Genomic DNA, 27,598 nt, shown 5'->3' with positions numbered 1-27,598 from the left:
GAGGTTGTTAGTATGGAAGAAACAAAAGAAGAGGATGGAAACCAAATAGCTGTGCCGGGAGGCTGCCGGAAGGCAGTGTCTGGTTTGAATAGAAAGAGCGAATGAAGGTCAAAAGTAGCATGTGTTCCAAAAAAAAAAAAAAAGAGCTTTAGTATGCGTAAATTCAATTGATTTAAATATGATTGCTCACATTTGTTTTACTATTTTATTAAGAAATATTATTCTCTCTTAAAATTGTTCATCACTTGTTTTTTTTACAATAGCTTTCTTTGATGGGTCATTCCAAGCATTATGAGGTGCAATTTATGAGAAGAATAAAAGATAAAATATCAAATGTAGAGTTGACAGAGTGTTCCAAATCAAAATCAAATGGTGATCAGTGTATGATACCAATATCTGTTTTCTTAGAAAATGTACTGTGTAGCTCATTTGGTAGCCAAATTTTACACCAGATCCTGTTAGGTGCAGTAATATTATCGTTCACATCACTTTTCACATTTTTCCTTTAATCAAAGTTTGTTAGTTGCTTAAATTAAGCAGTTATGCTGTTAAAGCTTTCTGTGTGTTTTTTTTTTTTTTTATGCTGAAGTGATTTAACTCTGCAAGACCACTTACTGGGCATAGCTGGTGTCAGTGGAATAAATCTACATTGCATCTGTTTGTAAGCCTCAGTAGTTATACTGTACATCAGTGTAGATTTCTTCAGTGCAGCTGCATGTTTTGCTGTACTAGCATTGTTTATTGGATCATTTTTTGTTTGAATATATTTTTGAATATCAAATTTGCATAGATTTTAATTTTTAAATATTTCATATTTTGGTGTTTTTTGTAATACCCAAGTAGTGCTTCATGTATGATTCTTAATATTGAAGTCATTACATGTTCACTGTGGGTTTTTGTTTTGTTTCTTGTTGGACCCACAATACACTTAAGTTTCTCATGTCATTGAAATGAATGAAAGGTTAAACAGATGTACAGTATTCTCCATGTCTATGTTATATATATTTACTCCATTCTTAGTCTGATATGGCCAATAAGCAAATGATCTGTTTTAAATTAAAACTCCTTGCTGCTACAGTGCTAGGGACATGGTAAAGACTTCCATCAGCATAATTCCTGAAAGTTATGCTGCTCAAAACGTAAAAAATGTCTTCTTTCCTTATTTGCACATATTGTAGCCTGGGGTGGGGAAGAGTGGGTTGTGTGTGTTGTCCTGTCTTTGGTTCTGTTTCCAGATGTTTTAAATAAGTTTTCCTGTGTGTTTTTTCCTTTTTAAAATGTAAGTTCTTTTTAAATGAAATTGAATTTAACAAAAAATAAGGTTGGTTATGTTTTGTGAACACTTGGCTGCAGATGTCGTTGTATAGTTTATCTCATTTTCTCTGATGCTGCCTTAGGAAATATCTCAATGGCCTTGGCACAGATTTCTCTTGGATTTGTCATTTGTTCAATCCTGAGTACTTTCATTTACATTTGATGAAGTGTGTAGGCTTGGGTAGACTTAACCTTATACTCTAAAGCAGGGGTCCTCAATCACAGTCCTGGAGAGCCGCAGTGGCTGCAGGTTTTTGTTCTAACCTGGTTGCTTAATTAGAAAGCAATTCTTGCCAATAATTTAATTTCATGGCTTGTTAGTGCTTTAGCTCTGCTATACGAGGTCATTCTCATATCCTAGATTTTCTTCCCCTTTATAAGGATATCATCCAAATGATTTGAAGGCTAAAATGGATGAGTAATTCTCAGTCCTATACTTTTTTCTCTTCACTTTCCTTCCAAGTATTTAATTAAACCAACTTGTATATGATAAATACACACAGGTATAAATGGTAACAAGCTAAATGGAGAAATGCTGGTTTCTTTTGTTATTTGCATGTTATTACTTATTAGGAGCAATTAAAAACCAAGAATACAGCTGTTTAAGAATAAAATAAGCAATAAGGGTTCAAAATCTTAACAAGCGAAACAACTAAAGTGAAGCAGAAGTGTTACTTGAGCAATAAGTGCTTCTTATTAAGCAAATGGGTTGGAGCAAAAACCTGCAGCCACTGCGGCCCTCCAGGACCGTGATTGAGGACCCCTGCTCTAAAGCATTACTAACATTAAAGGAAAATGTCACACAACCAGGTACAATGAACTGATAAATCTGTACTTGGGTAGCAAGCTTTGACCTGATTTGTGTTATGTCCAAACCTGTATTTAACATGCTGCATAGATTATGTCTAAAATTAGTACAGAGAGAAAATAGACTAAAATAAATAGGTGAAAAGACAGAAAACAGAAGATAAGAGAGAAGCAAACCTCAAATATATGGATTTGAAGTAACTCATTGGTTGCTCCTCGACATTATGACACATTGGAATTATCACTGAACTAGTATTTCAGGCCGGTTTACCAGTTTAAGTGATACTGGTAAAGCCGTAAGATGTACCAGATGTCAAAAGTCGTTCTTTTTCACACAGGACTTCCTAACAAATGCATATTTTCCAAATATTTTTGTTTTTGCATTCTTATCTTTGCCATTTTAAATAAGCTTATTCAGCCTGAACTACAGAAGATGTTAGTTGATGACTATTTTTGTGTATTTTGAATATTGCCTCTTTTTCATATTACTTAAATATTTGACAGAAGCATAAATTACATAATGGAGAAACAGAGCAGGTGAATGCCATGTTGAACACTTTAATATTTAATGCTGTCGGTGAAATCAAAGCTGCAGCATGTGAATGTGAAACCACTTCTCTGCCCAAGTCAACAAGGGTAAAGGCGATCGGAGAACACCAACTTGATATGAAGACTTTTTAACATAATTACACCTCTTCCTTTTGTTCACCTTGTGCTATCTAGTCATTTTGCAACAATGCTTTTTGTTAAGTGCAGTATTATTTTATTATTTTAAATACTTGTTCACCTTCTTAAACATAAAAAGAACTATATTCTAATTGCATTAATTTCTGCAACCATATAGAATAACTACTGTAAAATTTTTGGTGTCTTCCTGGGCATAATTTGCATTGCTGATTCTCAGCATAATATTTGATACCTGTTGAGAATTTTCTTCTTTTTTTTTTTTGACTAATAACCTTATTCATGAGATGACATGAAGTAAACTGACTTTTCAGCAGTCAGCCGTAATGCAGAAACTCCTTTGCCTCTCTTGAGCTTTTATGTAAGTTAGATGTCAGTGTATTGTAAAATTGATTTTTTTGTTAATGTGTGTTGAACTTGGACCTTAGTAATACCAGTGTATTCGAGTCTATTACCACATGACTTGACGTTGCTGTAATAATAATAATTATAAATGTAAAGCTTTCCACAGAACCCAAGAGGAAGAAGAATAGAATTGTAAAATGTGAAAAGCAGAGGTCATTGTCCTATTAAATTTGAGTCATCAGCAAAAGATTTATTATTTGCATGCTTAAAGCTTCAATAAAATGAGTGAGGTGGGTCTACAGTGTAGGCAGTGTAGATGGGCAGTGAGATGCTTGGACATTTTGAGAGCACAGCAGTTAATGATGGCTCTTTCAATAAATTCAACATACACTGTAGCTGATTTTTTTCCAGTGTGATCTCAGAATATTCAGTGTATTTAAAAGTGGTTGAATTTCCCTTTTTAAACCCATTTGCCAGTTAAACTGCCTGGCAACTCTCTTTTCTGACCAATGCTGTCTGTCTTACATGCATCTAGTAAATAATTTACTAAGTGTTACTAGTGAAAAGTCAAGCAAAATGACACCTCTTATTGGCTAACTAAAAAGATTACAATATGCAAGCTTTTGAGGCAACTCAGGCCCCTTTTTCAGGCAAGATGTAAATTATTATTGTTGTATTACGTCTTACCTGAAGAAGGGGCCTGAGTTGCCTCAAAAGCTTGCATATTGTAATCTTTTTAGTTAGCCAAAAAAAATGTGTCATTTTGCAAGACTTTTCACTACATTCATAATGGCTAACACGGTACAACATCTTAGTACTAAGTGTTACTGAAAAAAGCTGAGCAGTAAGGGTGCTAGTGCTATCACCAAACTGCTCCAGACACCCAGCCTCAAATCCAAACCTTTCGATTTCCGTTAAGTTTTGTATATTAATGCATACTGGCTCAAAACACATTCATATACTTACAACTGTGATGTAGTAGCAGTGCATTAAATCATACAAAATAATGTACATAATCTCAAAGATTACATTAATTAAATCAGTGATCCCCAAACTTTTTGACAGCAAGGACCACTTTACTAGAAGCAGGAGGTTGAGGATTCTGGGCGGGTTCATAGGGCAGTTTTATACACAATTTACATTACATTTCTATTATTATTAAGTTATTAAGCAGTTCGCACACGTTTGCAACCAGAGATTTTTCTTCTTTTTTTGCATATAACAAAGACGTATGCATTGCATTTGTCATTCCAACAGATTGTGATGTGCAAACATTAACACTGCTATCTTTTTTTCATGTCTGCTGTTTCTATAGGAGGGTGAAATTGAATTAAATTCCGCTGGATTTTTTTCAAATGTTGACAAGCAATAAGCAAAAGGTAGCACTGAAAACCACAGAAAACAAAAACAGCAAAAAAAAAAAAAAAAAACAGTAAGAGGAAAGTTCGAAGAAAGAAATTTTTGTACACTGTTTCTGTTTGGGGATCGATGTGCAAATGTGAACAACTAAGCTGCGACCACAGATTTAACTGCTCTGTGGATGATTCATTCAAGCATTTCAAGGTCACTTCGCAGTAATGAAAGTATCTGCTGAATGTACTTCATAGTAATGAGATTTCTATAGACTCGTGTCATATGGGGAAACTGTCAGGACCATAAAAATAGTTTGTTGTAATACTCTCTCACCTCGGTCTTTCTCCTCTCTCTGCGCTGCTGCAAAGCCCCGCCCGCCAAGCGTTCTAAAAAGTCTGAGTGAGTCTCAGTTGCCAGCAGTTCTCTCGCAGCCTGGCTGTCAGACGGCTGCGGACCGGTAGTGGGCCGCGGACCGGGGGTTGGGGACTCCTGAATTAAATAATCTGAAAGGGAAACAAAAATATTAAGTCCATTAAATTTATAACTGAAGTATTGCCATTTAACAACAGAGATGAGGAAAAGAAAAGCTGATCAACAGTCTTCCTGGATAAAATAAACCTTCAGGGCCAACAGTCACTTATAACAAACAGAGTCATAGTTCTGGCAACCTATACCATAAGAACACAACACACTGTATCAACCCCCCAGACACTGTACAAAATCGTAAGTAATATTCTGCACAGACACATATTACATTCTTTTATTACTGAATCACATGACTCCTTATGTCTGGTAGCACTTTCTGTGGTGTTGAAGTAGTAGCTTTTAAATGTTGCAGTGGCACCAAGTGCCACAGTAGGATATTTTGAAAAAAAACAGAACAGAGGAGAGTCAGTTCATAATGATTGTAGGGCTTCTGTTTTTGTGCCAATGATTAACAGACAGAGTTGCAATAAGAACAGTTTGGCCAACAGCCCTAGTTAGGATACGCTAGGCTAAGGTTTGTCACAATAGCAGAAATGGTTCTTTGTCTTTAGAAAACATACAGCCAGTTATTATCTGCATACAAGTGAAAGTGAATATTATGTTTTATATCTATATCATATTAACATATGAAATGAAAACAGTAACAGTCCCAGTACTGAGCCCTGACCATCACTATCACTATTTATGTTTCCTTCCCCAAAAATGAATCTAAATTGGATTGGATTCTCAAAAAAGTTATGAAACTTTTATAAGGTCTGGCTATTGTGTAGAAAATTGATTTTCTACTTAAGCTAGTTATGGTCCGAATACAGTACTTAAAACCTTTCTAGCCTTATCCATTAAGTGAGTCATACTTTTGACATTCATTGTAATTTATTTATGGCCCAGCTTCTATCAAAGTTGTGCATAGTGTTGCTTCCAATGAAGCAAAATATTCTTGTTGAGACTGGAGATTGCTATTCTCAGATTCCAGTAGGAGAAGTCTTTTAACTGAATGCAAGAATCCAGTGTCTGTTTTCTGACTCTGATTTTATCCTTTTTCAAAAAAAGAAGAATGTCACAGATAGGACGTAATGTTACAGTGGCAGGCAAAACCCCCATTTTATGTTTCCGTACATCCCACGAAAAAAAAGGGAAATTATTGCTTCTATCCAGCTTCTGATTTGTGGCTGCCATTGTGGCTTTCACCATTTCTGTTAAAATGGATGTCAAAAATGTCTCAGTAATCTATCTGAAAATAGGTATTTTGTATGGTCAGTAGCTATCCAGAAGTGTAATTGAGCTGAATGAAGTGAATGTTGTACTCATTTCTGTTTCAAGTTCTTTAATGGAGAGAGGAAAAAAAAACATAGTCGACTCTGTGTTTTACTCTGGTCTGCATAGAGTATTAACATTATTGCTGTGCATTTCTGTACATCAAGTACAATTTCTTGTCATATGTCTATTGCAGATAAAATAGAGAAGAAGTCTAGCTTGGGACACAGTAGATGTTGGAAAATGGATAGGAGGACTGATGTTGGTATAGTTTTCTTTTTTCCCCGTTGCCCTGAATTGCAATAAAAAGACAGATGAAATAATGAAATGTCTGTTTTGAATGGTGATTTGTTGTTTAAATCAAAGGAATACAAAATAAGCAAAACAGAACTAATAACAGATGCCAGAACACAACACTATTTTTGTAATCATCCCTCAATGTAGAGTAATTTATAGTCCTTTTTTGCAGGAGGAGCTCAGCTGCTTGTTTTGTTCTATGGAGGAGGTGAGGAATCCCAGTAATTCACAAGTGTTGTAGAATAAAAATCCCAGCCCTGACAAAGTAGTTGGGCCAGTAGTGAGATATAGATTCTAGACTCCTTTTACTGCCTCTGTAGCATCATGTCTATTTTACTGCCTCTTTCCTTTAGTGATCTCTAACTTACTGAAGAATTCATTAAAATTCCCACTTGTATTTGCCATTTGTTGACATTTTTGTGCTCTTGCCAAGCATAATGGTGTACCTTTAAAAATAAGCAACACTGGTCACTTTGAAAGTCTTATTCAGGTATTTCTGTTTTCAGTTTCTTTGCCATTCCAACTTTGCATTATTCTTATTTTTATTCATCACCAAAGAACAAATTTGTATCAGATGAGAACTTTCTCAGAGTGATTGTTGTCACTCCACGAATCCATAGACTAAATAGCACCCTTTAGCAGCTCTCGGTACCATACTTTTGTAGCACTATCCACAGAATGACAGTATTTACAGCCATAGCCCTTCTTAAAATCCACAAATCATCTGTCGATCGGAAAGACAAACACAAGTGACTCGCCCAATATTTGTATAACAGTAAAGAGCTGATCCACTGCTTTGTGTCCAGTGTAGAATCTGCATTGTTCCTCTTGAATCTAAGATTCATCTCTTTATCTTAACCTTTTGTTACAGAGCATAGGTGCTTTCAGCATTTTCGACCAAATCTTTTCTGCCTCTAGTGCCTTTTTGATCTCTGAAGATCTTTGAAGACAAGAAAAAATGGGCTGTACACCAAACAATGCTTCTTTGAAGTTCATATCAACCACATGTAAGAGCTACTCAATGAACTCCTTTCAAGGATTCTGCCAGTCAAGATTAGCATTTCCAAATCCTTTTTGAGAACAACCTGGTCAGTGTCTTGTCTAACCTTCTAGAGTCACAAAATAGTTGGCCGGAGCTCCTTTGAGGCCATCAGAAAGTCATTATCCCTGGCCTGTCCAGGCTTCATCTACACATAGAATTTAATTTCAGTATCTGGCTGAGCTTTTTGTCTAAAACTGTAGTCTAATTGAAAGATCTTCAGGTCACACTGTTTACTGACAAAAGCACGCGGGACAAAAGGGGGCCAATAAAAGATCATAATGTCAAATTCACATGTTTAGTGAAAGATGAACGCAGCTGATGGGCTGTACTTTACATTTCAGGTAGTTGCTGTGGTGAAGAGCAAACAACTAAATGTAAGGGGAGTAAGGCCAGGTGAATCGGAGGTAGATTCAAATTGTTTTGTCGTGGTGTGGATGGCAGGAGGAATGGGGTAGGGGTTATTCTGAAGGAACAGTATGTCAAGAGTGTTTTTTGGAGGTGACGAGAGTGTCAAAGACAGAGTAATGATTATGAAGCTGGAAATTGGAGTTGTGATGATGAATGTTGTTAGTGCATATGCCCCACAAGTTGGGTGTCCAAAGGATGAGAAGGAAGATTTCTGGAGTGAGCAGGATGAAGTGATAGACAGTGTACCCAAGGCACAGAGGGTGGTGATTGGAATGGATTTCAGTGAACATGTTGGTGAAGGGAACAAAGGGGATTAGGAGGTGATGGGTAGGTATGGTGTCAAGGAGAGGAGTGAAGGTCAGATGAATAGTGGATTTTGTGAAAAGGATGGGCATGGCTGTGGTGAATACATATTTTAAGAAGTGGGAGGAACATTGGATGACATACAAGAGTGGAGGATGATGATGCACACAGGTAGATTATATCCTTTGCAGGAGGGTCAAGAGATCTGAAGGAGATTGAAGATTACAAAATGGTGTCAGAGGAAAGTGTAGTTAGACAGCATAAGATGGTGGTCTGTAGGATGACATTTGAGATCAAGAAGAGGAAGAGAGTGAGGGCAGAGCCAAGGATCAAATGGTGGAAGTTGAAAAAGGAACACTGCAAGGTTGAGCTCAGGGGGGGAGGTTAGACAGGCACTGGATGGCATTGAATAGTTGCCAGATAGCTGGGGAACTGCAGCAGAAGTAGTAAGTGTGACAGCAAGAAGGGTGCTTGGCGTAACGTCTGCTCAGAGGAAGGAGGGAAAGGAAGCCTGGTGAAGGAATGGGGAAATGCAGGAGAATATACAGAGCAAGAGGTTGGAGAAGAAGTGGTATAGTCAGAGAGATGCAGAAAGTAGACAAGAGTACAAGGTGATAAGGCATAAGGTGAAGAGAGAGGTGGCGAAGGCGTATGATGAGTTGTATGAAAGGTTGGACACTAAGGAGGGAGAAAAGGACCAGTACTGATTGGCTAGACAGAGGGACCGAGCTGAGAAAGACATGCAGCACGTTAGGATGATGAAGGATAAAGATGGAAATGTACTCTCAAGTGAGGAGAGTGTGTTGAGCAGATGGAAAGGGTTAAGAAGATTAATAAGGGAGGTGATGATTAGTGAGCAGCAGTATGGTTTCATGCCAGGAAAGACCAACACAGATGCAATATTTGCTCTGAGAATGCTGATGGAGAAATATAGAGAAGGCCAGAAGGAGCTTCATTGCGTCGGGAGTGGCAGAGAAGTATGTAAGAGTTGTACAGGATATGTACGAGGGAAGGATGACAGTGGTGAGATCTACAGTAGGAGTGACAGATGCATTCATCATGTAGGTGGGGAGTAGCTGAAAGAAAAAGAAGCAGCAGCTGTGGTGAAGTGTAAGAATTTAGTGGGTACTTAGCAAAAATGAAAATAAATTCCTTCTACAATACAATGTTATTAGCTTTAGGTTTTGTGCCTTGTGATGACATTCTGCTTTTTAATACTTACAATACTTTTAAACATAAAACATATCGTATCACAAAAGGAAATGAGAAATGTGATTTAGTTTTGTTGTATTAATGTCTTAAAGGTAACATCTTTACCAATTTCTTTGTGATCTGTTAGTAATAAGTTAGCCTACCCATTTAAGAATATTGTACATACAAAAAGAAATGGAAACATGTTACTTCATTATACATCTTGCCTGAAGAAGGGGCCTGAGTTGCCTCGAAAGCTTGCATATTGTAATTTTTTTTTAGTTAGCCAATAATAGGTGTCATTTTGCTTGGCTTTTCTCTACATTCATAATGGCTAACACGGTACAACACCCTAGTATTACGTCACTATATAAATTCTTAAAACATGTCTTTGTGTATGGATTTGTGGGTGATCTGTGCCCAATGTCATTGATTTGTAGAGCAGCAGTGCCGTTATGTCAGTACACAGAATTTTATGTCATGACGCTTAACTCTACAAAAAATAAAATAATCTATCCTCCTTAAAACAACTCACTTTTCATGTCGCCAATCCTTAAAACTGAGAAATACACTATATAGTTTCACTTGACATTTAGTTCACTGTTTGTGATGTAGGGTGATAGATGTTTTTAAAACTTGAATTTATTGCATACAAGCAGGATTTTCCTCTATTACATGCCCTATGGTCCCTCCTGTCGTTAAAACAGATCCTCAGTAGTCTGCACTATAGCAATTGAAACGGCAGAGCACCTAGCTGCAGCTTATGCCTGCCTGTACAAACAGTGGTGTCACACATACCGCTGTTGTAAAATATTTCAAAAAACAAAAATGTGATATTTCTCCCCTTGAAGCCAAAAAAATAGCAAAAAAACGCTACAACTTTCAAATCAGTTAACTAGGTCATACCCAAATGTAATGCGTTACGTACATTTTCTACCTTATTAATGTAAGAAAGTCACAATAAAAATACATATACAAAGAAACTTAAAAATACAGTATTTTCTGTCATTTCAATAACATAAATTGTTGTTGTGTCATTTTTCATAATGATTGCTGACTTACAAGCCAATTTAGACTTCTTAGGGCCGTCCTCTTGAAGTTTTGTGCTGAATTGGAGCCTGCATTACAAAGACCATCATGCATAAATCACAGAATCTCTTTTCTGTTACAGATTTAGAACAATCAGATCTAGATGATGGATGGATAGACGGGTGGGCAGGCATCAGAATAAGACTGATGTGATATTGAAATACACAATGAAGCAAGATTTTCTGTTCACTTTATCATCCTTCTGCCTGGAATCAATGTCAATGTCAACTTTATTTATATAGCACATTTAAAACAACATCGGAATGCTGTGGCCAAAGTGCTTTACAATAATAGAATTAAAGAAAAACATACAATTAACATGAAAATGTAGAAATAAAATATGTGAACATAAATAAAATAAGTAATAAATAGAAGTAATGTTACATAATCACAATGAGGAAACCATCAGTATTACTGAAGGTCACGGAATGCAAGTGAATAGAAATGAGTCTTTAATCTTGTTTTAAATAGTTCAATTGTAGACAACTCCTTTATGTGATGAGGTAAAGAGTTCCACAGGCGAGTAGCAGCAGCTACAAAAGCCCTGTCCCCCTTAGTTTTACACTTGGTACAAGGGACAACAAGAGACAACTGACCAGAAGATCTAAGCACTCTGGATGGCTGGTGTAACACACATAATTCAGATAAATAGGCAGGAGCAAGGCCATGTAAAGATTTAAAAACTAGCAACAAGGTTTTAAAATCAGTTCAAACACTGACAGGCAGCCAGTGTAAAGAAGCTAATATTGGAGAAACAGAATCATACTTTCTTGCCCCAACCAGAAAGTGAGCGTCAGCATTCTGGACCAACTGTAACCTGTGTATCAGGAATTTGCTAATCCCAGAATACAGCGAGTTGCAGTAATCAAGGCGAGAAAAGATAAAAGTATCAGTAGCTTTTTCAAGATCCCTAGAAGATAAAAAAAAAAAAAAAGGCTTGATCTTACCTAATAGACGAAGCTGGAAAAAGCAACTCTTGACTACAGAATTAACTTGTTTCTCAAAAGAGAGGTTATTGTCAAAGATAACACATAGATTGCAGACTTGAGGTTTGCAAAAGACAGAGAAAGAGCCAAGAAGTCCAAGACCAATTTGGGCTTTAGCTGATGGACCCACTATAAACACTTCCATTTTATTTTGATTCAGATCAAGAAAATTGTTAGCCATCCAGGATCTTAGTTCAGAAAGAGAGTTGTGCAATTGATGTATTGCAGAGTTGCAGACAGGAATATAAACCTGTGTATCATCAACATAGCAGTGAAAAGAAAGGTTAAATTTCCTAAAAAAAGCTCCAATAGGGTGAAGGTATATAGAGAATAAGATAGGACCCAAAATGAATCCCTGAGGAACACCACATTTAGCAGTAGACAAAAAAGAGAAATTTAAAGTCACTGAAAAGTGTCTACCAGTTAGATATGACCTGAACCAGTTAAGAGCAGCCCCTTTAAGCCCAACAAGATGTTCAAACCGCAACAGCAATATCTCATGGTCAATAGTATCAAAGGCAGCAGTCAGTTCCAGGAGGACAAGGACCGCAGCGCCACCTGAGTCAGTAATAGTAGAGATGTCATTGAATACTTTAAGGAGGGCCGTCTCAACACCATGATAATGCCTAAAGCCAGATTGGTAGATCTCAAATAAATTATTGGAGTTAAGGTGATCAACCAATTGATTATTGGAGTCACTAAAATACCAACACCAAGCCAGTCAGCATAGGACTTACAGATGATTGAAACTTTCTGTAACATTAAGCCAATTTCCATACCAGGTTTATATTTTATAAATCCCAACTTTTGTGTAAGAAATGGCTTACACATATTTCCAAGCATAAGTACATTTTATACGTGAGGCCCAAGCTCTTGTGGCACCAATAGTATATAGTGCAACCTATTGTGGTGGTTTTACTTGGATCTGATGAGCAGATATAATTATGTATGCAGATGTGAAAAGTGCATTTGGATTGTTGTTGTTTTTTTTTAATGCAAAATATAATAACATGTTACATAATAGCATTGTACATATCACATGAATCTATTTTAGAAGTAATAATGATAGAGAAAATTTTATTCAGAAAGAAAATAAAAAATAACCCTATTAAAATATACATATTCTTATTTAAATAATGCAGGCAGTGCAGTTGATAAGATACTGGACTGTAAGCCATGAGGTTGTTGCTTGGATCCTCATTTAGTATTCTTTGCTGGGTAATAAGCCACTCGAAGTTCCAGTGTGCACAAAGTTAAAATATACTAGGAAAAATTACCTAAAGCCATTTAATTGAAAATCACTTTAGAATAATACCCACTGTCAAAAATATGTAAAATTTGTATATTATTATAGGATGGTGCATGTGGATGTGTGTACACCCTTCTTATTATAAGCCAGCAATACATTGCAGTATACTGAATGTACTAGGCAGCAAAGATCATGTTTTAATGGGGAAAATGGCAAAATGTAACAAACATTATCTGATTATTTCTCATTTAGGAGATTTTTGTATGGTTTGAAGCTTTATTTCAGCAGTCTTTTCAACATTTGCTGGACTAACTTGGTCACAAATATCCATCTATTTTTTTTTAATCAGTATTATCACAGAGAGTTAGAGCCTGCCCTCACACCTTTGGGCCCACGGCAGGCACTAGCTCTGGGTAGAACATCAGTCCATGACATAACACTGGATGTATTTTTATCGAAAGGACAAGTGCATTAGTAAAAGTAGAAGGGGGCTCCGCCCCCTGCTCGCTTCGCTCGCCTACCCCCGGCGTTGGGTATTCTGAAATACATTAGTCGAGCTCGTTCGTTTTGGAGCCATGCCCGCTTTTCCCGCGGCATTTCAGACGCGCGTTGTAGGCGCCTGCGTTCATTGAGTTTATCCAGGCGGGCTCATGTTTGTATATCCGTCAGTCGAGCTCGTTCATTTTGAACCCGTGCCTGCTTTGCTTCCGCAGTATCAGACGCGCGTTGTAGGCGCCTGCGTTCATTGATCTTATCCAGGTGGGCTCGTGTTTGTATCTTTGAGCTGTATTGTGTTTGAATTTGGTGTAAAGCGTTCAGCAGTTTGTACAATCCCAAGCAGCACATTATTCATAACTTCACTTCGCAGTAGTGCCACTCACAATGTGGCGGTGACGCCTGCGCCTTCACTCCGCAGTAGTGCCACTCACAATATGGCTGTGACGCCTGCGCCTTCCGTACTATGTCGGGTTTCACTATGCTGTGTAGGCGCCTTTGCCTTTTGTACTTTCCCGCGCCTTCCGACGTGCGATGTAGGCGCCTGCACCCTCCGTACTATGTCAGGTTTGCCTCTGCTGTGTGGTGTGGACGTTTAGGGTTCCGTATTCTCTAGGCTTGTTTTATTTCTTATTTCTGTTAGTTGAGCTCTTTCGGTGTTGGCGGTGTATAGCGCGTTGTAGGCTCCTGTGCTTTCCGTACCATCTCGGGTTTGATTACGCTGTGTGTTTATTATGCTCCGTAGTCTGTCCCGTTTCACTCTGGGGCGGGGCGCTGACTCCTCTTGTTTGTGTGGCTGTGTCGTTCGTAGTCTCTCCCGTTTCACTCTGGGGCGTTTTTGTGTGGCGCCTGCGCACTATGTCTCCTGCGTCCATATCCGGTTTACCATTCTCGGTTAGTAATATGGATTTGCGTTTCTCCAAGGATACTTGTTAATATTGTACAATACACTGCAGAAGGTATTAATGGTTTAGCTATATACTTTGAAAGAAAGAAGACACTGCATACCATTGTGTTTCATGTGAGAGCTTCTTAACTGAGCTGCTGTGCATTTAATTATTTTAGTTTTTTACTGTCAGTAGTTTTTGAATTTCTACTCTTAGCAAAAATGCATGTATAATGCCTACAGAATATTTGGAAGCCATTTTTAGATAATAAAAATAAATAGAACAAATTATGTAATGCTGATATCACAAGAGTTAAATATATAATTTTCCCCTTGTTTTTATACTACTTGTGATCAGTGTGGTATGACCAGTATTATGACTTTGCAGTTACACCTTGGAGTTTGTGCTTTGACTGAACATCTTTTTAACATATATATTCTCTCTGTTCATGTTCTGCTGGGTGTCATTATTTTGTGGCAGTGGAATCTTCTGAACAATGTTGTAATTCAAACAGACTGCTATTTACAGAGGCTAAAATTGCTTAAATTTAACCTCAACCTGGAGGATATTATTTGGGTTCTCATGTAACAGATATTTGTTTTGTAATATTTCAGATACATGTGCAAAGTGTGTCGAGTAGCATGAATAGACATCAGATCAGTCTGCTGTTAGCAACATTTTAGTTTTGTTTTTTTTTTAATGTTATTTGCAAAGGACACCTTTCCTCTTTAAGCATTGGTTTCACATATTTTAAGGACGGTAACATTGTGGCTGCTAGTAAGTATGGATTACTAAAGCAACAACCTGGTAAACCAAAATAGCTATTAAGAGGAAAAGTCGGAGCTTTCACTGTTTCTGTTTTAATATGAATGGCCTTCTGATATATATTTTATTTTATTTCATTTTTTGTTTTGCAAATTTATAGGCATTTGGACAAGTTCATTCTAACCATAAGAAAGTGGCTGCAGATGGAGAAATCCGTGAAGAGTCTTTAATACAGGAGTCTGCATCCAAGGAGGCTTACTATGAACAGAGAGTTTTGGAGCTTCAGACAGAGCTTAAACAGTTGCGTAATGTTCTGGCCAATGCCCAGTCTGAGAATGATCGGCTCACCTCTGTTGTTCAGGAGTTGCGAGAGGTAAGCTGTTAAATGATAAAGTCTTAATTACTCAGAACCATATCTTTGTCCTTGTTTCATTTTGTTTGTTTTTTTATATTTTATTGATGTTTATTTAATTAAAAGGTTAGAACTATGACAAAGAGTACCTTCTCTCATTTAATGTTTTAACTCCTTTTGTTATATTGCAGTTTTACATTAAAATATATATATATATTTTTTTATCTGTGGAAAATATACATTCATCTTGTAGGTCTCTTTTCAAAAATCACCAAATATTTTATATATCACACAGTCGATGGTATGTCAGAACAGAAAATATCTCGTGAAGACCTAAGAGCTACCGTGAAAAAAAATAGGCCATTTAAAAAACGTTTTTGAGTGTTTAAATTTATTAGGAGCACAGTTATGTGTATTATTGAAAAATAAATAATTTCAGGCTCTTCCAAATATTTCCAAAGAGACCTTCCTTCAATACTGAATAATTAGGTAAGAACAACCATAGGAATAATAATAGGAATGACTAAGTAGCAGTTACCCTCCTGGCTAAACTATTGAGGTCCATGACTGAGCTGCAAGAACCTGATCAGAAGAAGTCATTTCATGGGTATAGCCTTTCTGATATTGTTTAAGAAGGGAACTTGTTCTTAGAATAAAGGCATGGATTTACAGACTAAAATATAGCAAAATATTTTCTGCTGTCATGAAGCTAAAATTAAAAAGATTATCTTGTATGAAACTAAGCATCACGTCTGATATATATCTTAAAGGAATGATATAGAATCATCATATTATAGGAGTGTTTTCCAGCAAAAAGGACTCAAAACAGTTGTCAGGACAGAGGAATAAATGAGAAACACCCAATTGCAGGTGAATAGTTTAGGCAGACTGATCTCTGTTTGCAAAAGGATAGTGACTAAATCTCTAAATAGAAAACTTATTGGCACTGGATTTGCAATGAGTTTAAGGTACATTTCCTGTTTAAATAGACAGATAAGTCAAAACCCAATATATTTTCATCAAATAACAGTCATCTTTCAATATTGTGGCTAACACAATAAAAGTGAAAGTTGCTATATTACAAAAATGTGCAGTGTATCTTCATGATACTTGAAGAGGATGCAGAATGGTAGTGAAAATGTGGTAAGATAAACAGCATAAATCCTTTGGTCTTTTTCAAAGTAACAGAAAAGAAAATATATGACTTTTTCCTCAATTGTGAAAGAGATCCCCATCATAATATTCCATCCTTCAAAACAAATGACACATATTTCTTTCCATTCTTTACTTAGTTTTATACCTGGCCAGGTTTTAATTGATTTTTTCAGAAAAATACTGCCATTGATATACCAGAAGAATGTAATTTTTCTCTTGTGTATACTGTATCATAATGCAGTATAGTGTAGTGCCAAATGTACACAAGCATTACAAAGGAAGAGTCTTCATCTGCTTTCCATGCAAAGTTTGCTTTGTTAGGTATGGCAATGTTTATGGAACGACCTTGTCCCAAAGGGCCCAATGAGACTAGAAAGCAGGAACCCAACACTCTCCATGGTCCATGATTTTCTGTTGTTGTATGTTATCAAGCTTCTATTCCAAACAGGGATTCTGTTGACATCTGTAAGTTTTTTTGGTTTTTTTTTGGGTGTTGTATGGGGAAAAAAACTATACACTATATTAGTTTTCTTGCAGTAGCATTATTTCCACTTATGATTCTGACTCCTATTTATTTGATGTTAACAGGACTGGTGGTTCTCTGTAAAACATGTTTATTTAGCTAGTTCAAATGTGGCAGGTGGATTCATTACATATGTCCATTTTTTTTTTGATGCTCCCTTGACTGCACCAGGTTTTTAGTCATTTCAGTCTTCTCTTAGTAAGCTTTGAAACACAAGCTACACTGCTTACTCTATTAGGTCCAGTAAAAAGCCCAGTTTGAGCTGTGTGGAAACATTAAGACTTTGATCATATTTTTGGAATGTGTTTGTGGAACTCTTTTTCACATCACATCATTCAAGTATAGACTAAAAGTGATGTACAGTCTAAGTAAAAAGTATGTGAACACCTAGGAATTATCTATATTTATGTCTAATTCCCATATAAAACATGATCGTATCTTCATGTCAGTCACAATAATGAACAAACACAGTCTGCTATAACTAAAGATACACAGATTTTCAGAGAATTTTTGACCATATTGAATAAATCATTCAAACTGTGAAACTGAAGGTTGGAAAAAGTAAGTGAACCCTAAGCTAATGACTTTTTAAAAAGCTCATTGCAGTCAGAATTTAGCACATCTGGAGTCCATTTAATGAAACGAGTTCAGAGGTGTGGCCCAGAATTACTTTGATTAATAAAACACACTATAAAGTTTGAGTTTGAGCTTTTGACAAGAAGCATATCCAGATGGGAATCATACCTTGCACAAAAGAGCTGTCCGAAGAGAAGAGCTACGATCGAGAATTGTTAATCTACATAAGGCTGGAAAGGGTTACAAAGTCATCTCAAAGATTTTAGATATTCATCAGTCTACTGTTAGGCAAGTTGTCTATAAATGGAGACAATTTAGTATTTTGGCTACTCTGTCTAGAAGTGGGTGCCCTGCCAAGATGACCCCAAGAGCACAACGCAAAATCAGCAATGAGGTAAAGAAGAACCCTAGAGTGACAGCAAAGGACTTGAAGAAGTCATTAGAACTGACTAACATCACTGTTCATGAGTCAACTATATGCAAAACATTGAACAAGAAAGGAGTCCATGGCAGGACACCAAGATGGAAGCCGCTGCTATCAAAAAAGAACATTTCTGAACGCCTGAAGTTTGCGAAAGAGCACTTGGACACTCCACAACGGTACTGGGAAAATGTTTTATGGAGTGATGAAACAAAAAAATTGAACTATTTGGGAGGAACAAGCAGAACTTCATTTGCCATAAAAAAGGCACTGCATATCAACATCAAAACATCATCCCTACAGTCAAGTATGGTGGCGGGAACATCATGATTTGGGCCTGCTTTGCTGCATCAGGGCCTGGACAGCTTGTCATCTTTGAGGGGAAAATGAATTCACAAGTTTATCAAACAATTTCTCCAGGATAATGTGAGGGTGTCTGTCCATCAACTTAAGCTCAGAAGAGGCTGGGTGATGCAACAGGACAATGACTGCAAACATCGCAGCAAATCCACAGCACAATGGCTTCAGAAGAACAAACTCCACGTTTTGGAGTGGCCCAGTCAGAGCCCAGATCTCAATCCTATTGAGATGCCGTGGAATGACTTGAAGAGAGCCATACACAGAAGACAACCAAAGAATATGGAAGAGTGAAGGCAGTTCTGCAGGGAAGAATGGGCTCAAATTCCCCCCGCACGATCTGCAGGTCTGATCTGCAGTTACAGGAAGAGCCTGGTTGAGGTCATTGCTGCCAAAGGAGGGTCAACCTGTTATTAAATCCCAAGGTTCACTTACTTTTTCTACTACCACTGTAAATGTTGAATGTGTTTGTAAAATAAAGACATCCATCCATCCATCCATTTTCCAACCCGCTGAATCCGAACACAGGGTCACGGGGGTCTGCTGGAGCCAATCCCAGCCAACACAGGGCACAAGGCAGGAACCAATCCTGGGCAGGGTGCCAACCCACCGCAGGACACACACAAACACACCCACACACCAAGCACACACTAGGGCCAATTTAGAATCGCCAATCCACCTAACCTGCATGTCTTTGGACTGTGGGAGGAAGCCCACGCAGACACGGGGAGAACATGCAAACTCCAAGCAGGGAGGACCCGGGAAGCGAACCCAGGTCTCCCAACTGCGAGGCAGCAGCGCTACCCACTGCGCCACCGTGCCGCCAAAATAGAGACATGAAAGAGTAAAATGTTTTGTGTGTCATTGTCTTAAGTTCATTGTGTATATCAGTACCTGTGACTTAGATGAAGATCAGATCACTTTTTATGACCAATTCATGCAGTTAACCAGAAAATTCCAAAGGGTTCACATACTTTTTACTTTGACTGTACCTCTTACCTGCATAATTCTGTTTTTACTGTGATATTTTTTCTTTGTTTATAATACTGAAAACCTAAACACAAATAAACCCAAAAGTAACAACCGTCCATCACCTCAGGTCAATTTCAGCTAAATGGTATTTCAGTACTAAATTAGGCTATCTAGTACAATGTAAAAATGTGCAGCAAATCTCAAGAAATATGTCATTATAATGTAAACAAATATTTTTCTTAATGATTTAGCAAATTAAGCACTAGGTACATAGTAATAAATAAAAGCCACAACTGCATTAGAGTAGTCATTTATTTTGAATACTTCCAAATGTTAAGTTCCAGTTCATGTCCAAAATGCAGACTTATTGGGCATTCTTAAAAATGGACACATGAACTATACAATTAATATAACAAAAAAATGCAATTTGACATCTAGTGTATTGTTTTTTTAGAATAAGCAAGTTAGAAATATTTATAGGTAGAGAGATATGTTAGTTATATATTCCCTTTTTTACAGTGTGGCTGAGCAGCAGGGAAGGCTTGCAAGGGATGTCCAAGATTGTCTCATTCTGCTTTACTGAATATCTTTAGTTTATTGGCTAATATTTAGTATAGTGAAATGAAATGTTTATTCCATGCTCCCTGAAATATACCGAAACATAATTAAATGAAACAGCAACCATATACAGTGGTGTGAAAAACTATTTGCCCCCTTCCTGATTTCTTATTCTTTTGCATGTTTGTCACACAAAATGTTTCTGATCATCAAACACATTTAACCATTAGTCAAATATAACACAAGTAAACACAAAATGCAGTTTGCAAATGGTGGTTTTTATTATTTAGGGAGAAAAAAAAATCCAAACCTACATGGCCCTGTGTGAAAAAGTAATTGCCCCCTGAACCTAATAACTAGTTGGGCCACCCTTAGCAGCAATAACTGCAATCAAGCGTTTGCGATAACTTGCAATGAGTCTTTTACAGCGCTCTGGAGGAATTTTGGCCCACTCATCTTTGCAAAATTGTTGTAATTCAGCTTTATTTGAGGGTTTTCTAGCATGAACCGCCTTTTTAAGGTCATGCCATAGCATCTCAATTGGGTTCAGGTCAGGACTTTGACTAGGCCGCTCCAAAGTCTTCATTTTGTTTTTCTTCAGCCATTCAGAGGTGGATTTGCTGGTGTGTTTTGGGTCATTGTCCTGTTGCAGCACCCAAGATCGCTTCAGCTTGAGTTGACGAACAGATGGCCAGACATTCTCCTTCAGGATTTTTTGGTAGACAGTAGAATTCATGGTTCCATCTATCACAGCAAGCCTTCCAGGTCCTGAAGCAGCAAATCAACCCCAGACCATCACACTACCACCACCATATTTTACTGTTGGTATGATGTTCTTTTTCTGAAATGCTGTGTTCCTTTTACGCCAGATGTAACGGGACATTTGCCTTCCAAAAAGTTCAACTTTTGACTCATCAGTCCACAAGGTATTTTCCCAAAAGTCTTGGCAATCATTGAGATGTTTCTTAGCAAAATTGAGACGAGCCCTAATGTTCTTTTTGCTTAACAGTGGTTTGCGTTTTGGAAATCTGCCATGCAGGCCGTTTTTGCCCAGTCTCTTTCTTATGGTGGAGTTGTGAACACTGACCTTAATTGAGGCAAGTGAGGCCTGTAGTTCTTTAGACGTTGTCCTGGGGTCTTTTGTGACCTCTCGGATGAGTCGTCTCTGCGCTCTTGGGGTAATTTTGGTCGGCCGGCCACTCCTGGGAAGGTTCACCACTGTTCCATGTTTTTGCCATTTGTGGATAATGGCTCTCACTGTGGTTCGCTGGAGTCCCAAAGCTTTAGAAATGGCTTTATAACCTTTACCAGACTGATAGACCTCAATTACTTCTGTTCTCATTTGTTCCTGAATTTCTTTGGATCTTGGCATGATGTCTAGCTTTTGAGGTGCTTTTGGTCTACTTCTCTGTGTCAGGCAGCTCCTATTTAAGTGATTTCTTGATTGAAACAGGTGTGGCAGTAATCAGGCCTGGGGGTGGCTACGGAAATTGAACTCAGGTGTGATACACCACAGTTAGGTTATTTTTTAACAAGGGGGCAATTACTTTTTCACACAGGGCCATGTAGGTTTGGATTTTTTTTCTCCCTAAATAATAAAAACCATCATTTAAAAACTGCATTTTGTGTTTACTTGTGTTATATTTGACTAATGGTTAAATGTGTTTGATGATCAGATGATCAGAAACATTTTGTGTGACAAACATGAAAAAGAATAAGAAATCAGGAAGGGGGCAAATAGTTTTTCACACCACTGTATTGTAGCAGTTAAAAGTAATACATGTTGAAACAAAGAAAAAAGTGAAAATTGGTGTTGGCAGTAAAAGTGGTAGCAGTATTGGTCTTTCAAGACATTTCGGGAACAGTATCTCTTGTATTTCCACTCTAATGGAGACTTGCTTTGATTTCTTTTTTTAATAGCAGTTTGTTAAATGAAACAAAACCTGTTATTAAATGGTTAAAGTGAGAGTAAGGGAAGAAGAAAGGCATAATACTTTTACTAGTTAACATAAAATTGAAATAAAAAATGTAAAAACATTGAGGTAGTCTATGAGAACCCCAAAATTTATCAGAAAACTTTCTAGTGTGTAGTTCACAAATTACAACATATTGCATGTTTCATCATATTCCCTGTCAATAATAATCATTTGTCCTGATAATGTTTTTAATGTGTTATTCTTAGAGGTAAAATTAATCCAAATGATGGTTTAAGCTTAATTTAATTTATTTAACTATTTTAACATATACTTTCCCCACAATTGATAAGGTTTATAGCATGAATGCTGATAAATACCTCTGTCAAAAATTGTTTGGACTACCTGGGGAATGTTGAGGATGCTTAGGAATGCACAACTTTATGTGTAATATAGGATGTTCTTTAGATGGTATCACTCAAGTAGGTCATATTTGCAACCTGTATTTCCTTCCTTTTATTAAAAAAATGAATCTCCCTAATAAATTACTTAGTGTTATAGAGTTCCTTTCATGCTCTGCTCCACAATTGATGGGGATGAGCTATTACATAATTGTAATACCCAGAGCTGTGTATACAAAATAATAATGATGAAAAATTGTCTTTGTGATATTATGTCAGTTATATCTAGCAAGGGTAAAGATGGGCACAGTAAGAGTGGTAGTATTTGATCAGAAAGTGGCTGAAAGAATAAAGTAGTCTTAGTAATACCTCTTAGCACACTGAGATGGAGAAGAATGAGCCAGTACCTAAATGTGGTCATGAACAGTGTGACTATCACATTTGTTTTACCAAAAGGGAATCCTCTAGTACTGACCCAGCCTTCTCAGGCAATCACACTCAATTCACCAAGGAAAATGGTCTGAACATACACCAGAATTATTAAAAAAGAAAAAAAAATTAAAAAGAGAGAACATTTTGATTTGACAGTTACATTCACAGTGAAGCATTATGCAGGCATATTGCTGTTGGTGTAAAGGAGTCCCAGTATTGTTTCTTGACACAATTCTGCTGAATGATGTGTTGGCGGAAAAAATACTTAATGTTCGTGTATCAGAGAGAGGATTTGCAGCATTGCTCATAATGGGACTTGTTTTGTTTTTAATCTGTCATTTGCTACTACCTCCAGGGGGTACAGAGTGCATCCTATAACTGAGCCTGCCCTTTTAATTAGTTTGTTGATTCAGTGGGCATCTCTTGAAGTGATTTTACCAGCATAGCACACCACCGCATAAAAAATCGTACTGGCCATCATACGGTTATGTTGTAAGACCAGGTCAGCCTGATCCCTAAGTATTTGTAGGAGTGGAACACCTCCGCATCCACTCCATGAATAGTGGCTGGGCATAGAGTTTCTTTGCTGTGGTGAAAGTCAGCAGCTAGTTCCTTGATTTTGCTGTGTTAAGTTCCAGGTAATTTTTTCTGCAATAATAAACAAAGTTCTCCACACTGTCTCATTTCCCTTATCAATACACACCATAAGTGCAGAATCTATGGAGAATTTCTACAAGTGACATGACCTGGTGTTATATTTATAGTCTGAGGTGTACAGAGTGAAAAGTAGACAGGACTGGTGGTGCTCCAGTGTTGTTCACATCAATATCTTAGACACCGTTCTTGAGCCATGTATAGTGACTTAGTGATATTTCACTATGGTTCTTCTTTGTATTGATAGTAGCCCATCAATTTTATGACATAAAATTATCATTGTCGGCGGTCAATGTCTGGATGGCATACCCTTCATAAAACCATCTACATGACCCTCTAGTAGTTCATAACCATGATAACCACAGAAGCAAGTGAGACAGCAGTTTTGAAAAGTCCAAGTGCACTATGCAAAAATCAATAAATACTTTAAAATTCATTTTAAAATTCTTCAAGGCATCAGGTTAGTCTCTTTAGCAAGATAAGTACAGCATTTTTTCTCTCTCTCTTTCTAGCTCACCCACGTGGGTCCTGCGTGCCATCTATGGTCTCAGCTAAAATACACCTACCCGGCCCTCCGTCATCCCATAGGCCATATCACGCTACCTGTAACATCAGTGGGGACACACCTCACAGCGCCATTGCCTCCGCTCCCTTGCAGTGGTCCAACCATCCTGCCTCCTCTTCTCATCCACGCTTGCTGACAACACTGACCTTGCCTTGATGCTCCCTCTCTGCTTATTTTCTAACTTTGCCTTCTCCCTTAGTGCTCAGTCACTCATTTTAAGTATTCACGGGCAAAGGTGCTTAATTAAGTGTCATGGAGTGCCAACAAAGCAGTTGGTTAGACCGTGCATGTCTGCACATGAATGCGCAATCCACTGAATACCTCATTAACTTCCCCTTAGCTGCTTCACCCCGCTACAAAACACCTGTACCACCATGGACCTCACCTTGTGACAATCATATTGTCTCCTTAGTAATGAAAGTATGTAGTCAGACCTAAGATCAATACACAAATAACTAAATGATTTACACAAACCAAATCTGTCCAATTTTAATTTGTCTTCAACTCTTAATGTGCTAACAAAGTCCAGGTTGCTAATTTTGTCCAGAAAATCAAATTAACTAAATATAGTCAGCATATAAAACTATAAAGCTCTTGGAACATTAAGCTGCTGAAAGACACTCTGGTATCTTGTCAGGTCTAACTAAAAAATGCTGAACCTCACAAAATTCTGTTACAAACATAAATAGACTGCTAGGAAGAACCTGCAAATTATAGCAATTTAAACTTTGCCAACATTTGCCTTCCTTTAGTTGGTGCACCATATGGTAATTTCACTCTGATGCAGATTTGCTCTTAAAAGGCCCATACAAAGGGGTTTGCATCATTTTCACATAGGTTCCAAACAACATACATGATCTTTCGAAGATGTCGGAGTGAATAGCATTCACTGCTGAAAATCCATTTCAGATTATACAAGTGTAATCTTCAGGGCATACCAACCGAGCAAGAAAAATATTCTTTTATTACTAGTATGGCCCTGAAAGCAGAGATTCTGGCTATATGAAACAAAAACATTCCCTTGCAGATTATACATAAAGATCTCTTATTCATGCCATCATCTTTCCCTCAGTCCTACCAATAAATGAGCCTAACAGTAGGGTCTAAATTATGGGGAAACTAACACATTATCATATCTGAATTTTTAATTTTTTTATCTGAGCTTAATGCAAAATTGATTCAACCTGTTTTGACTGTCTTTGTAAAAGCACCCTTGTATTATAGATAAACAGATATATACATGCTAGTGAGATTTGGTTTATTTATTAAAGGCTTAATTTTCCAACCTTTGTTGTAAATGTAGTGTTTCTGTTTTCTAGTGATTTAAATACCCTAAGATAGTTGTATCATTTAGTTAAATTCGTTTTTTAACTCAAAATAGATGAGTTCAGGCATTACTAAATGGAAATGAACCAGGATATAATAGTCTATCCAGCAACATAATTTCAAAGACATACCAACTTATGCCACAACTTAAAGGCCTAAATGTGATTTGACATGCTGTCATGTTAGGATAATCTTCTTAAATTATTGGACATCTCATTATTGTATAAGTCTGAAGTCTGATTATTTTGTTAGCTTCTAGGGTAAGTTATAAATATACATCGCTCATATTTAGTTCCTGATGACTCTTCCGGCTGAGGTTTTGGGTCTTGTGTATGGTTAAAATTGGCTTCAGTGTCCCAGTTGGATTTTTTTATCCTTATTAACAGGTTGGATGGAAGGATGGATGGATGGATTAAGCATTGTTTTTATTGATGCCTTTATTGATAAAAGAAGTAACTTTAGATGACTTGTTTTTCTTCTAAATTATTTGCGACCTATTTTTTTGAGTGTATGCGATAGGTGTAATACAATTTTACACATGCTTATATATCAGTTTATTTTTTGATGTAATACTTCTAAAACAGTAAGCAAGTAGTATGTTTCAGAGATCATTATTGTAAAAGAAAACTGTGGCAATCGTATAAAATCTACTATTGTTCAGTTTCTTCCTAACCCCCATATCGTCTTTTAAAGAACAGGCATTTAGATAATATGGTCCTTGGTGTCAGTCTGAAACGCTCCTTTGTAATATACTTTTTTATTCTGTGCTTTGCAAACATATTAAAGTATTATTAATAGAATGAAGATTGTCATTTTAATTCAAAGCTGGTGAGTCTGAATAAATGATTGATTATGGTAATAGTGCCAGTGTTGTCTTGAGGTTAGCAGTAAGTTTTCACATGGCTAAGGTGGCTACATGATAAGCTATGGTGAGGACAATCTTTCTGAAGTAAATAATTGGATAGGAGTTTATGAAGGAGCAGTGACCTGAGGCTTACCTTTTAGACTGATTTAAGCTGTCTGCAGATGGTGTTTTTTTTTTCACTCCAGCACAACTTGGAGCTATAAAAGTTTTGCTGAAGTTCTTAAAACATATTGCCTTTTTCCTCTGGTAGAACACTTTCCTGCTAATATAGCAGATGCTTTTCAACATTTGTATGAAAAAATGTATTTTAAAAATATTCAGTAAATTTGGTGTAATTTAGTAAAAATATGCATCATTTAAAATGTTACTTTTTTACTTGCTAATAATTCTTGGTGTATCTTTATAATTTCTGCCTGCATCTTTTAGGCAGGAAAAATCCTTTACTAAGCATACTTTTATTTCCTTTATTTTTCATCTTATTCTAAAACCCATTTAATGCAAATCAGAGTAAGGCAGTTCATTGCCCCTTCATTGCAGCACCAGGAGCAATGCAGAGAAAAAACCTTCAGCAGTGCAGCAACCCATTGCTTTTACTCACACAAGGGCCTGTTTAGATTCATTAGTTAATCTGACCTGCATGGTATTGAGTATGTAGGAGGAAAACCCACATAGACATGAGCAAAACGTACAAAAACCCCTTATGGCAGTGCCTTGGCGCAAAATTCAAACACTGGATGTTGAAATCACGAGGCATCAATGCTACTCTTTTCACCAACGGTTTTAGAGATTTACTGAAATGTATTTGTTTTCTTTTAATTCCAAAGCGAGTAAGTGTTTTGTTACAGGGCAAATGAAGACAGTGCTGGGAAGTGAAACTGCAAAAATGCTGTTTCCATTTGCTAGATTATCTTGCTGGCTTTCTTGTTAATCTACATTATTTATCTCTGTAGTAATATCAGATTTGCAAATATGAGAGCTTAAAGTAAAATGCAAAGATCAGTATACAGTAGATCAAAGAAAATATTTCTGTGCTATAAAAAAAGGGGATGCATTATTCAAAAACTGTACACTCGTTTAATAAACAGTACATGGCAAGTACTTGATTAATAAAGTTTCTGTGAAGTTGGATAATTTCCTATTTTTTTCCCTAACATTCACCTAAATAAAATTAATGGAGCTTACAACACTGTCTTTAAAATTCCTTCATATTATTTTTTATGTGTTTGGCTTCAATACTAACAAAATTCTTAGTGTCAACTATAGGTCAGTCACCCACTCAGCCCTAGTATAAGTGCTCTGAAATGTTTCACCTCAGTGACAATTCTAGCAAAATAGCACAATCAGGTAGTAGTTAGTCTGTCAATATCACCCCTCAGAAGAGAAGTCAAGCAAAATGACACCTTTTATTGGCTAACTAAAAAGATTACAATATGCAAGCTTTCGAGGCAACTCAGGCCTCTAGAACATCTTGACTATACATTGTTCTCCTCTCTTGCTAAATGAATCTTAGCCTGAAGAGGTCTATTCATTTTTTACATTTAGGATATCTCACTTAAAGGTTTTCCAATATTGT

At 37.0% G+C, this 27,598-nt stretch overlaps 1 protein-coding gene across 3 annotated transcripts in view; it reads left to right on the top strand.

The window, feature by feature from the left end:
- The window catches only part of LOC114669038 (protein bicaudal D homolog 2-like), a 116,171-nt gene that overhangs the window by 49,718 nt on the left and 38,855 nt on the right, over positions 1-27,598 (top strand). For all 3 annotated transcript variants that reach the window (XM_028825139.2, XM_051921434.1, XM_028825138.2), the window contains exon 2: positions 15,116-15,328. In XM_028825139.2, the coding sequence (XP_028680972.1) occupies positions 15,116-15,328 (213 nt within the window). The remainder of the gene's footprint in view (positions 1-15,115; positions 15,329-27,598) is intronic.

Source organism: Erpetoichthys calabaricus, chromosome 18, assembly GCF_900747795.2.
Source record: "Erpetoichthys calabaricus chromosome 18, fErpCal1.3, whole genome shotgun sequence".
NCBI lineage: Eukaryota > Metazoa > Chordata > Cladistia > Polypteriformes > Polypteridae > Erpetoichthys > Erpetoichthys calabaricus.
Note: the sequence above shows the minus strand (reverse complement) of the source record. Positions and strands in the feature narration are given on the sequence as shown.